Here is a 14,434-nt window from a genome sequence, read left to right as displayed (position 1 = left end):
TTCAACTGTTTTTCAGAAAGGTGCCCCCCCCCCCTCTTTCCAAACTCTGGATCCGCCCCTGATTTCTCCTTACAAAACTTAATACAGAGCTTGCCTTTTTGCACACATTGTCCATGTGCTGGTTAAAAGATAGCTTGGAGTCAATTGATACCCCCAGGTATTTGGCACACTCGACCATAGTAAGTTGTTTTCCATGAAGGGTGTAATTAGCATGTATTGGGGTTTGTTTAAGAGTTATTGATATAACCATACATTTATCATGCATTGTCTCTAACACATTTCTAGTAACAAGACATGTACAATGGTTAGGAGTGACGTTTTTGTCCATCATATGCATGCTCACGTGAGCAAAAGAGGTAGCACATACCGGACAAGATTCTCATTTAGCTATTTACTTTTTTATTTGATTTAAGAATGCAGTCATGAATGTGTGAATGAGCATGTGTGTAATTTAGTCTGAAAGTCACATTTTCTACAGTCGATAGGGAGGGAGTTCCAGGTTCTAATGGTCGATGACAGGAATGAGTATTGTCTGGCGCCGCCCGCCGCCCCTTATTACTTTTGTGAAGGAGCGGGCGGCGCCAGACTAAGATGAGTGGTGGTAGCAGTTGACTCTGGTAGAAATAGGGATGAATCTTTGTATTGTGGCCACGTTCTCGGCAATATATTCTAAAATATGCGTCTTGCCAGATATGCTTTAGCTGGCAGTTAGCCGAAGACTTAGGAATGAGCGTGGGCACTTAGCCTACACCAGACAATTAGCCGAGTCAGTAGCTAACGGAGTGCCGTCACCACCAGCATTCATAGTCGTCTATTGAATAAAATTGTGTCTTGTAACCGCGCTGTTCGTTGAGTAATTCGCCATGTGGATTGTAAATTTAGTAGTTGTTATAACTGGAGTTGCTTTCTGTGTTAGCCAGGTTGTGTTACCCTACCCGATAGAAGCAAGGATAGTCGGAAACTCCTTAGCAACATTCTTACCCGGTATATTATGTCCAAGAAGCTGCTGGTGGATATTTAAACATCCTAATTTGCCTGATCATGAAGTCGTTAGGAATCAGTCTTCAAATTTGACTTTAGACGGGAGAACATTGGACCTATTTCGTTACGGAGACTACTACTACGTCGATACAATGACAAACGAAATTTTCTCTGTAGCTTTTGCGTTGTACAACAAAAGTAAGGATAGCTAGGTTTGTGGCGTAAATTTATTGTCCGATCGATTTCTAACTACGTTGGTAGCTACAGCTAGACTATAGCTAATCTGACCAGATACATGTGTATAGCTATTGTGTACCATACTGAGAATTTATCATAGCTTAATGTTTTGCAGCATGTGTGTCCCACAATGTCATGGTGTTTTAAAATGCCACCTAATTATCTGATATTACTATAGTCATATAGCTACCACTACTGTAGCTCAAGTCAAATTCCATAATATAATTATTTGTTTATTTATTTAGGTGAATTTATCTGCGGCCATTGTTTACAAGTTGAACCTTGCCAATGTGATGGTATACACAACAAAACACAAGTGCTAGTGCACTTCAGGGTAAATGTAGCTGATGGAATTTTAAATCTTCAACAATGCCAGATAATTAGACGACGTCCCAATGGAAGGAGATATCCAGTCCGCTGTACAATTAATTCTAAAGCTGGTCATTGTCTTGTCACTGATAAGGTTTTTCCTACTGACAGATTTTATCTTACTTGTCCAATGGATATGGAATTGCAGAAAGACATTGGCCTACTGGATGTAACATCAGAATCAGTATCAATGACAAGTCATTGTATTGACGGTTAGTGAATGTTGTGCAACTGAACGGGACACACACACACACACACACACACACACACACACACACACACACACACACACACACACACACACACACACACACACACACACACACACACACACACACACACACTTGTAGCCTGTAGCTGCCCATCCATAGTTGATTGCTACTATCCTTGGGGAAACCCCTGGATAAGATGACTAGTGAGTCAGGGTTATGTTGCCTTGAAAATATGAATGCCCGGTGGAACCTTCCTTCCTACAAAAGGACCTTCCACAGGAACAGTGAAAAGAGGAGAGTCCCAGGCTTCCATGATCTAGATGTTGTCTACCACAAAAGTGTTGATGTCTTGTCTTCACATGCATGTACACACACACACACATGCACACACACACACACACACACACACACACACACACACACACACATGCACACACGCATGCACACACACATACACACACACACACACACACACACACACACACACACACACACATGCACAACACACAGATGCAGACACATTTTCACACATACCTGCCCACTGTAACACATACCAGAACACAGACATGCACGTGTACACACACACACACACACACACACACACACATACACACACACACACAGAGCACACGCACATGCAGCCAATTGCACTTTTCCTCATTTTCAGCATTTATAACTGTACAGCAATATGAACTGAAATTTTGTATTATACTGTTCTAATAAGCCACCAGTATAGTATTCTTCTACCAATAGTTTTAAGCTGCGTGTTTGTAGCAATGCTACATAGTTATATCTGATATCAGTAATCTTCTATAATTCTCTAACTGTAATGGTGTAGATGTGAAGTTCCATAATTTGATATGATGGGGTTTGTATAGAAATGAAATCAGAGAAGGATAATAATGTATTCAAAACTAAGCTGTAACCATAAACCACAGAGCAGTTACTAAGTAACTTAAATCACAGACTGATCTCTCACAATTACCTTAAACTACAGAGCAGTCACCACAAGTACCACAAAGTTCCTTTGTGGCTTATCATAATGAAAGTGAAAACTTATTAGTATTGGGACAATCCCTTGGTTTGTACCTATACATAATGGAATCATTTTATGTGTTTCTGTGTTAGTGTATTAGTGTCTATTCCATACAAGTGTTTTTGCATCCATAGACTTCCTACAGAACTGTGACTGTACTTAACTTGGCATGCTGCTAAATTTGATTACATTGAGATATGCACATTCCAGGCTTCCTGAATGGCTTTGTAGATAGTTTTGCATTCCATAGTCATGTGTCTTTACTCATCTCTGTCTGTATTTTATTGAGATTATGATTATATACCCTAAACAGGAAGTAGATAGTAATTTGCTGACCACCAGCACTTACACCACAATAGGTTGGAGGATAGTGTGGGATCATGCAAATAAATACCATCATAATGATTCATAATTCCATATACATAAGTTCAAAGGTATGGTTAAGAAAACATGTAGCCAGTGTGGGGTGCTGTATACTGATTAATGGTTAAACTATGCAGTCTAGCTGCTAGCTTTGCAAAATTCGTTCATAACATTTTAAGTTAGTGTCATGAGTGCCCAATCATTCAAATGGATATGAAAACCACAGGCTGTTATGTACCTACAGTTCATCTGCTCTAGATATATACCCAATAACTAAAAATGTTGTTTTATAAATGTACTATGTCACCTCATAAGAAATATGGCAATGTGGTTGGGATGAAAAACTAAAAAAGTGTTTGCGGTTTCACCAATATGTTTTATTATTCTAACAGAACAGTCATTGTCATCATGTCACTTCGTTAGTAGTTTAGCAGGGGCAGATCCAGGGGGAGGGACACAAGCAGACTAAGTTGTAGGTGGTTGGGGAGAGCAGTTTCTCTATAATTGCTGTATCTTTGAATCAGCAAATCATCACTAGTGTCTCACTGTTGGTTTTTGCCATTGCAGACGGTTGTGAAGTCTTAAAAGTTGTTTAAAAGGCTATGAATGTCTTAAACATGATAATTATTTTTATAGGCATTAAGTATGCATGAAGGTGTTGGGTGACAGTTTACAACTGGTTTGGCTTTGGTTTCAGGTGATTTTGCAATAAATGTCAGTAATATGATGAGTTATATAAGGCCTGACAAGGTTCAATCAGAAGAAGTAGATGATTCCTCCACAAAGGGAGGAAGTAGGGGGGAAGGGGGGAATTTATGCCCCATCCTGGATCTGCCATTGTCTAGTGTTCTCTGATTCTCTGAAATGTCAAATTATATATTTTTATATGTCATAATTATTGGTGAGATGGCATCTATCTTATTAATTTTATTGTTGTCGGACTTCATAAAGTGTTTATACATACTATGTGCTCCTTTAGTTAAAGTAGCTAAAACATCTCTATGTATCTAAAAGTAACAGGCCATGTGCTATTTATCTTTTTGAACTGTGCTTGCTATACTGTGTGTTTGATTTGCTAATACCACAAGTACGTACATACAGTGCTTGCATGCATTGAGTAATGCTCTAAACACATGTAGAATCCTCTATACCAGTAACTGTGGATATCATAATCAGTGATGATTGCTTTAAGAATTTCAATATAACATGGAAGCATAACAGTACTAGTGACAAGCCAACTTCATACAATGTAACTCTGTTTCAGCCTGAGGGAATAGTTGATGTGATACACACATTGAATAACAATTATTTGTCAGCTAACTTAACTCCAGGGAGTGAGTATACAATTACAGTGATCAGCTGCACTACTTCTATGGATTGTAATGCATCTTCAAAGTTGTCACTGAATTTCACTGTAGAATCTCCTGGAAGTATGTTTTAATAGCATATCATATTAACTTTGTGCATGTCATATTTTTCTATGCTGTTATAGGCATAACAGGTCTTAGAAACACTACATACAATACAACATTTATTAACATTGCTTGGAGATACTTATCAGATCATACTCAAATCTGTGGAAAGAATATCTACTATCTCATTAACATATCATCTTACAATGATACAAAACTTGTAACTAACAACTATACTACTGCAATACAAAAGTGTACAATTCCTAATCTAATGAGTGGCACTGCATATACTATTACTGTTGCTGCTACTAATGGAGAGATAGTTGGAATTCCAAATACAATTGTTGTAACCACAAGAGAACAGCAGGATAGTCCAATAGAAGGTATGGTTTAGGATCTCATTGATAAGGTCATGATATTCGTCTTATTAATTAGGTTGTACATTATCACATAATACGGTAGCAACTGTTTATTTAGGATCATGAAGGTTTGCACTTTCCCAAAAAAAGTATCAATCAGGCACCAACCTCACAATACCTTCATGGCGCCCTGACAAATTTTGGTTAGGTAGAATATAGCACCCAAAAGTGAGCATCAAAAATGCTTCTGATAAGTTGCCTCTCAGAATTTTAAATTCAGAATTTTCTAATAACTGACTACCTCCTGAATGCCTGATAGGATCAGACAGTGTAACTCAATAACAGCTAAGGCCGTTGAAATGAAGCAACATCTACCAGTAAAAAAAATCAGCTTGACAGGTACCTTTCGGCGTAAGGTACAGAAGCGAGTGTAAATGTAAAGGTAAGTGTGCTGTGTGTGCAAATAATATTATAATATTAACTGTTAATTAACAAGTACACAAAATATTTGGAATTTTCAACTAGAGTTGGGACCATAGCACATCGATAAAAAGTACTGAAACAAGCTGGAGTAGTGCACGATATTAAATCACAGTAAAACAATAGGGAGTGTTATATCCCTACTGTGCATAGCACATCAATAAAAGTATATTAAAACAAGCTGAACTAGTGCATGATAGTAAAACAATAAGAAGCGTTATATCCCTACTGTACATTTCCATTATGGTATCTTGAGCACAGTAGGGATGTAACACTTCTTATTGTTTTACTGTAATTTAATATTGTGCACTACTCTAGCTTGTTTTAGTACTTTTTATCTATGTGCTATGGTCCCTACTCTAGCTAAATTTCCACTTTTTTGTGTACTTGTTTGTTAACTTTTTTTTGTAAATAATTATTATTACTGGTGAACCCATGCATACCTGGTACACAGCATTACGAATCAATAACTGTTCAAAAAGCACCTCTGCAATCAAAGTGACCACTATTAAAATTACAGATGATTTCCATTTTGAAGGGAAGCCATCATGTGTTACTGCCAAATCGACACTTTTTGCTGTCAGCAAAGATGAATGAGACAGAAAGGAAGGCACTGGTAAGTCCATGAAGAATCCATTGTATATGCACTGCGGTATGCCAAAAGGTACCTTTCGGGATGAAGCAACGTCAAACAGTGAAAACATCAAGCCTGTAGCCATAGCCATTATCAAGTTATGTTTTCTGAAGCCATCAGTCAGTTAGCTACGTACTTACTTACTCAGTCAGTAAAAAAATTCTTTAAATATATTATATATTTTTAAATTCCATAGCAAATTGTTGAAAGTATTTCGGGTCGATCTGAAAGCTTGTTTGAGCTTAGTTTTACCTAACCAATACTGCCTCATCATTGTCTGGGAAAATTGAGGCTGGATTTTGGGTAATGTTATTTCGTGGGCCATGCCTATTCCATTGTTGTCCCTACTATACAGTACTATCGTACTGTATGATTCTTTAGCCAAGGTTTTTGTTATGTTGTGTTTCTTCTTGCTGACATTGCAGGGTGTCAATTTGCACTAGCTGCATGTAATGCCTTTCCTACATTTGTAATTCATTCTTGGGTGTAGGGGATTAATTTAAATGTCCACTAGTATGTCTGCAGGTACAGGCAATCTCCATTGTTTCATTACTTTTATGACTATGATCCCTAATCAAACTTAAAATTCATCTACTTGTTATGTGTTACATTTGTTATTTCTCTTCTTTATGCAGATATGAATGATGGATCTGCTGTTACTGTTGCAGTATCAGCCATTGTAGGAGTATTAGTCCTTATACTTATAATTATGGTTTCTTGTTGCTTATATCAGCATAAAGGTATCATGTCAATAATTTTTCAGTTATATTATTTGTGATTAACTTTTGTGATAGGTTGGAGAGGCAGTTGTAGTGTTCTAGTGAAGTGTTGCAAAGGAGAAACCAATAATGGTATGATATAATCATTAACTAAGCAGTACTACAACTAAGCATCATGCTGTTTGCTAAAAGCTAAAGACATCAGAGCTTGTAATTTAGTAGATTGTAGAACACCTGTATTTATAGCTGTTTACATCTATCTGACCTGTGCAATATTTCTTAAGGTTTCCTTGTTTTAAAATTCTTTCTGGTTTTAAGCAATGATCACAAACATTTAAATCATCATGAAGTGCCAATTCTATGAGACTAAAAATTTCTGCTCCACAATTTCATTTTTAACTACAAAAAATTATTGAAACTTCCAGTAGTTGGAACCTCATCCAAATGTTTGAGTTAGTACATATATATGACATATATGTACAATAGAATGACCTAGATAAAGGGCACATTCAACTATTCAGCTTTTTGTATAGCTAAATGGTGTTGTAAATAATCATATAGTACAGTAGTATTGTTTAGGGATCATGTAGGCTTTTGTTTTCCCAAAAAACAAACAAATACTGACCAGAAACAAGCCTCAGAATTATTCCTTCATTGCACATTGGCAGTATTCGTTAGGTAGAATCAATGGCCAAATATGCTTCCAATAACTTGCTGCAGAGTTTAAACAATTTTCTACTATGCCTGATGCCTTCAGAAAAATGTAACTTAGTAATGGTTAAGGTTACAGGCTTGATATTTTCATTGTTTGACAATGCTTCAGCCCAACAGGTCCTCTTTGACATACCATAGTATGTACAATGCATGCATCATTGTCTTACCTTTGTCCTCCTTTGTGTCCCATTTCTTATCACTGACAGTGCCAGGGTGTCGATTTGTGGTTACATTTATAACAGAAATCATCTGTATTTTCCGTAGTGACTGGGTTGATTGCAGCAGCACTTCTTGTATATACTGTTTTTCGTTTGTATTGGGCTAAACATAGTTGAAAACAAAGTGTAATGGAAACTTTACTTTTCAGTAATTGATAGTTGGGGTGCATGTTTAGATAAAACATTAATTCAAATTTTCTTTTGATGTCGTATGCATGAGTTCATCAGTCAAACTTTTAATTGGGGATCAAAGTAGTGAGGTCACCTAAACCTTAAGATATATTCTACAGGGTGACTTGCATTGTAGCATATCTAACTCTCTACAGGGTGACTGGTGAGCCCTACAGGGTGATTTTTTATGTAGCTGAACTCTCTCCATGATTACTTATAACATAGCTGCACGTTCCATTAGAACGACTTATGGTATAGCTGACTGCTCTAATAGGGTGACTGCACTATTAGAGTATCATCTAGCACATTGCAGCGCCTCGTATAGATCAGTTGCTGAAACGTGTTTGTCTTGCTCCCTAGATATTTGGCATCAAATGTTTCATTGCAAGTATGAGGCAAGGTCTCTATACTGCGAAGCTTTGTGTGCCTTGGCTAAATCTTTTCCTGGATGTCTCTCACCTTCATTGTGATGCATTTTAGAGGCTGAATCTGAGTGTGGTGGTTAACTACCCTCCCCATTACTGACCATAAATTTTCCATGCCCAAGGGTGAGTTTAGGAATGTTCTTTTTCTACATTTTGGTTGTCCTTATTGTCATCATTTATCAATTTGCCGCAATGAACTACGTAATCTAACAGCTGTTAGTGAGGTGTGTACTGATGTTGGCATTGAGCCTCCTAAAGTACTGCTATTCAAGAACTAGATGTGGTAGCCTGGGTTTTTACAATCCGAATAGGCAGCATGTGTTTTTTAACATTAGGGTATTTATCTCATTTACAAGCTCAACCTCCTTTGTCTCAATGCTATGTAACCAATGAACAAGAAAAGAGGTGTGCTTAGATGAGAGTGTGAGGGAGGTTGAAAAGGCATATTTCTCTCCTCTTGTTTTTCTGCTTGTGGTGACATGGGGCCATTAGCTACCATAGTGTACAAGAAGCTGCCTTCAGACAAATAGGAAATGTTACAGCCGATGTTTGTTTTAGTTGAGATGTATGCTTTGTTTATCACTGCCATCAATTGTAAGTTGGTAGGGATGCACCAATTTTGCCAGCAAATGTTTGGAAAATATATATTGGTAAATGCAAAGAGCAAAATGCTGGAAAAATAGGTGGAAAATTGGAAAAATGGGCACCAAGGAATGGCAACTTAGCACATTTTGTATGAAAAAGATCGAGATACTCTAATAGAACAGTCATGCATAGCATTATGTTCATAGGAAATGGTGATTAAAGATCAAGATACTCTAATAGATCATTCACTATGTACAAAATATTTTAATAGAGCAGTCACACATGCCTGTAAGCTAGAGATGCTGCATTACTAATGCTCACCAAAAAAGAAAATTTTCAAGCAAAATATTGAGTAAAATAGGTAAGAAATAAAAGAATTGCTGGAAAGAAAAATAGGTGGAAAAAAAGCAAAATAAGCTCATCCCTATAAATTGGCTATATACTTTTTGAACTGTTGTAACTAGTTACAATAGATGTCACTAGTTATAGTACTTGGTTACTTTAAAGTGACATATTACATAACTTAACTAGTTATTCCAACCATAAATATCTCTTAGTTCACTTATCTCTGGAACTCCAGGGGCGTAGCCAGGAATTTTTTGAAGGGAGTTCGGATTTAAAGTGGAATCAATGTCTTTACACCTAGACCATGTTTGAACGAAATAATGCATACACAAAATGTGCCCTTAGGCAGTAACATTAAAAGGTGCTGTTTGTGCATCTAACTAGCTAAAACCTACGCACTGCTGTTTATGCAGCTTATAGAAACTATAAACCTATTGTAAAACTAACTAATCTTCACTTCCAGACAGCATACTGATAGCCAACTTCAATTTCTAGCACACGGAAGCCCTCCACACTCGAGTCTCTTAGTTGGCAATACTTCTTTCCAGCTATACATTATTGGCCCTTCTGTTGATGATCAATAACTTCAGACTTGGCTTGTACTCCAATATGTTCGAGACATCACGTGCCCACAGCATGTAACAAATAAACAAACCATTCGTCAGGTATATACATCAACAATTCACAGTTTGTGCTAACCTGAATGTATAACACAGCCAGTCAAATTTAATAGCTACTGCCTTGTAATATCCATTGAACAGTCCTTCGCCATTTCACTCGTGCCATTTCATGCATCAGATACGTAATTGGTCACGTGATGCAATAGATATGGTTTGTAATGGTTCAGCATTAATGTAATGTGGCCCTCAAGAGTAGTACAGAGGAGCGCCAGTGGGCAAATAGCTACCCGAGAGCTCCAGGGCTGTAAGATTTGGTGTGATTTTTAATTTTAAAAAAATCTGCCTCTTAAAAGGGGGTTCGTCCGAACCATCCGAACCCCCCCTGCCTACGCCCTTGAACTCTATTTGATTTTTAAATCAATAGCACTGAATTGCTATGCTAAATGATTATTGTATGCACAGTCATTTTTACCTGTATGCCTAGGTATGTCCTATACATATAGTATAGTTACAGCGTTTTTGTCACTTTGATGTAGTGTCTGATAGTGGAAATCTTACTGGAGGTTTGCAAACTAATTCAACAGAGCAGATAAATGGCAATAATAGCACCACACTTGCAAATAACATTCCTTCTGATGTTGTAATGATTGGTGATTCCACTATTGGAATTACTGTTGTTAGTATAGAGTGTATAGATCATCAAACTATTACCACTCATACCCCTACTCCAGATTTATCAGATATTAGTGATGTGCGTATTCAAGCAGATAATCCTACCGAGGAAGTTCAAGGCAACATGACAAGTGCCCCATCACTTAGTACTAGACAAGTTCCTACTATAAGTGAGTGTAGTTTAAATACTTGTGGTTGTGGCTGTGCTAGGAGTAAAATTAATAATTATGATGCATAATTGCTAGATGTGTTTTAGGAATAAACTCTGTTTTTCATTTGTGGTTTTGTGGTTTTAACCAACTCAAGTGGTGCACAGGTGGATGGACTCAAACATTTTCTGTGTGGTTTATATCAATCACTAAAAAGCCAGCACAGCCCTATAATCTCATGTCTGGACTTCAATCATCCATTTTAAAGTCTATAACCTCTTGCCCACTACTCTGCCCCTACCTCCCACCCCTTTGTGAGCAAGTTATATACAAGATTTTTACTCTTTACACTACTCATAAATTGCTAATCCATCATAATAAAATGGAGCATAAATGTCTTAGCAATTAGTAACAGAGCTGCATACTATAGATTCTTGTACCATAAAATTTTGAGAATGCTGCAATTACTAGCAAAAATTAATGATCCTTGCAATTGTATAACAGTCTGGTCATTATTATCAGCTGTATTAATTTAATCACCATACTTGACTAGTGGACTGGACTATTGCATGGACTCTTTTTTATATATAGCAAATTGTTGAGCAACTGGCTTTAAGTAGACAGGTCTGTCAATTTGTGTATGCAGCTGTGTATTAGCTACCATGGCTGGAATAGCATTTTAAAATTTTTATCGAGTTACATTTGCCCACATGGTTGTATAACTTGTGTCAGGATGCATGGTATACTACTGTACCACATGATATGTGTTGTAAACCTGAACAATAATACATACCTGTACAACACACAATTAAGATTCCAAGAAGATTGGCTGTAAATAGAAGAATTTATTGTACTAACTGCACATACAATACTTGCTTTAAGATGAACAGGGCAACTGGGCAGAGTTGACAGGTCCACCTGCACATTAAGTGCAGCACAAGTTGCATGCTGTAGACCTTCAGTGCTGGGCACCATAAAGCTCTAATAACAATAACAGTGTAGCAATAAAACTACAATCAGCTGCCCTAACTTATTTGCTATAAAAGAAAAAAAATGAAGCCTAAGTATAGTATATAGTTCAGTCCACTAATCTAGTCCAGTGATTATCATTCAACTTTCTAAAATACACCATGTCAGCCAGATGTATGCCTATCACTGCAATAGGGTATCTTAGTTATGTTCATCCTTTGTTTGGACTCATATCAGTAACTAAGTTAAATTCTATACATTTAACTGTGACATGCATGTGATACGTACATATTGTACATTAATACAACATATTAATCTCAATAGCATCTGATAACAGAAATGACACTGAAAGTGTACAAAGTGTTCAAATGGCACAATGTAGTGAAAATGACAACCTGTCTCTTGGTATTTCTTCTAATGATCTTTTAAGTGATACCCCTATTATGGAGAATTCTGCTACAAACATTCTTAGCACTAATGATGCTGCTACTAATATTCCTACAGATATTGGTAGTGATGTAGTCTCTGACATTTCTACTGCTGTTCCTATTGATGTTGTTCAGTATAGTACCATATCATCAGGTGATGTATCACTTACTACACAAGTCCTTCAGCCAAGTGACATAGGTGAGTTTCTAGCATATTAGTAGCACACTCATTGCGTTGCACAATATAGCATTTGTATACATATCGACATTTAATGTAACTTTTAAATACTAGGGAAAGCTGGCTATGCCCTGTAACTCTCTAGCTGCCTATGCATGCAATTTCTTTAAAACACAAAAGGTTTGAGCTATAATGGTAGTGTCTATACACATTCTATTATTCTCATAAGTGGTTCACCCTGTAGGCTTGACAAAAAGTTTGTGTTTTTGATGCAAATAATTGTCCCCAACTGTTTATCAAATTTGCACCAATTTTGTTGCTGCAATATGCTGTTAAAGTGCACCAAAGCTCAAGAAAATCAAGGTACACATTTGCATTTTATAATCGTTTTTTTTTTTTAAAGCGGTTTATATAGTTCCGGCAGTCACGTGCATTAAAAAACCTTTAGCAGAAAGTGAAAAAAGTTGACTGAGTTGGGGTTTGAACCCACACCTCTGTACTCATAGTGCATACTCATAACCACTGTACCACTTATGCTGCAGCTACCCTAGTTTCTACCTTATAAATGTCCAACTGAAGTGACTTCTATATATAACAAGAGAGAAGAAGAAACCAAAGTTGAACCTGACCCTAACTCTAATGCTAATAATGGATGCATGCCCTAAAGTTGAATACTTGGAGTATACTGGATGCATGTCAACCCTAACTCACCTCAGTGTTTGATAGTCCAGTTAAATAATGGACTATAGTAGCCATTCACGTTCATAACCGGTGCCGGCACTATATCCACTCCGTTTTTGTAAAGTATGCAAAAAATGATCTAAGTCCTCAAGCCTCCTAGATAAAAAAAAAAACAAACAAAAAATTAAGCTGAATCTTGAGGGCTCATATTTCACGATTAAGTTAGCCAACCTTGCTCAAATTTTGTATGTATAGTGCTGAAGGTGGAGGGTGTGTGCAGTACAAAAAATGATTTGCAATTCGAGAAAAGATCACAGAGCTATGTAGACGTGAAAATCATATTTTGTTTCCTTTAAATATACTCACTTTGTGACATGCTGGCTTTCTTGGCTGCATGACACACTACCATGTGTCTTGATTCCTAATTTTTCCTTCTACTTGCATAAGTAAAGTTAGATGTGAACCCCAAAAATACAATTTATTCAAAGTTTACTCACCTGTCTGTTTCAGTGTTATTATGCACAATTAGTCTGTTATACGCGATGCAATGACTACAGCGTAAAGCTATTTTACATGATTATAATTCTTTTATGTCATAGCAAACCTATCTGCACACCTTCAACTATGTAAAGGCTCAGAAGCAAAGGAGGCCATATTAAGAGAACATCCTGTGGTCAAAAAATATATCTCTTTTTCCACTTTAACACCATATTTGAATAAGTACAATGTCTTCACCCTTGGTGAAAAACATCACTTTAATAATGAACACCATGATCTATATACACGTGTAAATAATATGGTTGACTGGATACAAAGCAAAAGTGAAGGAGATGCACTGAAATTTATATTAGCACTAAATGATGCTTCAGAAGAACACTCTGGACATAAAGAAATATTAAGGGCATTTAAAGTAACTGTGAGGAAAGGCAAAGTTTATCATAACCACTCCTGATTACAATCATGCAACCAGCCACCATCTGAGTGAATACTGATCAGATGTGTATATACATATATATCTGTATGTATGTATGCATATATTTTATAAAATGTTTATAATAAATTATATATTTTTATGTATATATCTTATAAAAATGTTTATATATATTAATACAACATCAATATCGTGTCCTGTAGAAAAACTCCAATAGCAGCTTGTGGTATATTTTTGATATACTACAGCAAACTAGCCAATAGAATCAGTATATTTTGATATACGCATCTGATTGGCTAAATTTTTTGATAGACTTTAGTTGTTTTACCAGTTAGGCATGTCCGACTTGACAACTGCTGGTACCATAGTAACCAATACCTGTTACCTAGCAACAACATCGTTGCCTAGCAACCATTGTTAGGTAACCACTACTGATTTTGACACCATAGCAACGGTTGCTAAGCAACCACCAATAAGCATGTAACTAGGTCAGGTTTACATTTTGTTGCCTAGCAACAGTTGCTATGGATTGTTGGACCGATTTTC

General features: G+C 36.7%; 1 protein-coding gene across 3 annotated transcripts; it reads left to right on the top strand.

The window, feature by feature from the left end:
* The first annotated feature begins 620 nt into the window (after positions 1 to 620).
* On the top strand, positions 621 to 14,034 carry LOC136244327 (uncharacterized). 3 transcript variants are annotated; one of them, XM_066035899.1, is made up of 9 exons: positions 621 to 1,179; positions 1,464 to 1,799; positions 4,338 to 4,628; positions 4,691 to 4,993; positions 6,719 to 6,823; positions 6,878 to 6,934; positions 10,612 to 10,722; positions 11,995 to 12,297; positions 13,557 to 14,034. In XM_066035899.1, the coding sequence occupies exons 1-9, from the start codon at positions 864 to 866 to the stop codon at positions 13,907 to 13,909; spliced, it is 2,175 nt and encodes a 724-aa protein (XP_065891971.1). In that variant the 5' UTR covers positions 621 to 863; the 3' UTR covers positions 13,910 to 14,034. The 3 variants fall into 3 exon arrangements, with proteins under 3 accessions (XP_065891971.1, XP_065891970.1, XP_065891972.1); XM_066035898.1 differs by having other exon boundaries at positions 10,417 to 10,722; XM_066035900.1 differs by lacking the exon at positions 10,612 to 10,722.
* Positions 14,035 to 14,434: the final 400 nt, after the last annotated feature.

This window comes from Dysidea avara, chromosome 14 (genome assembly GCF_963678975.1).
Source record: "Dysidea avara chromosome 14, odDysAvar1.4, whole genome shotgun sequence".
NCBI lineage: Eukaryota > Metazoa > Porifera > Demospongiae > Dictyoceratida > Dysideidae > Dysidea > Dysidea avara.
Note: the sequence above shows the minus strand (reverse complement) of the source record. Positions and strands in the feature narration are given on the sequence as shown.

Bases quoted from the DNA above. Each gene is read 5' to 3' on its own strand.
- LOC136244327 (XM_066035898.1), top strand. From the start codon at position 864: ATGTGGATTGTAAATTTAGTAGTTGTTATAACTGGAGTTGCTTTCTGT. The intron at 4,629-4,690 runs GTATGTTTTAAT...ATGCTGTTATAG, and splicing joins CACTGTAGAATCTCCTGGAA to GCATAACAGGTCTTAGAAAC. The intron at 6,824-6,877 runs GTATCATGTCAA...CTTTTGTGATAG, and splicing joins TTGCTTATATCAGCATAAAG to GTTGGAGAGGCAGTTGTAGT.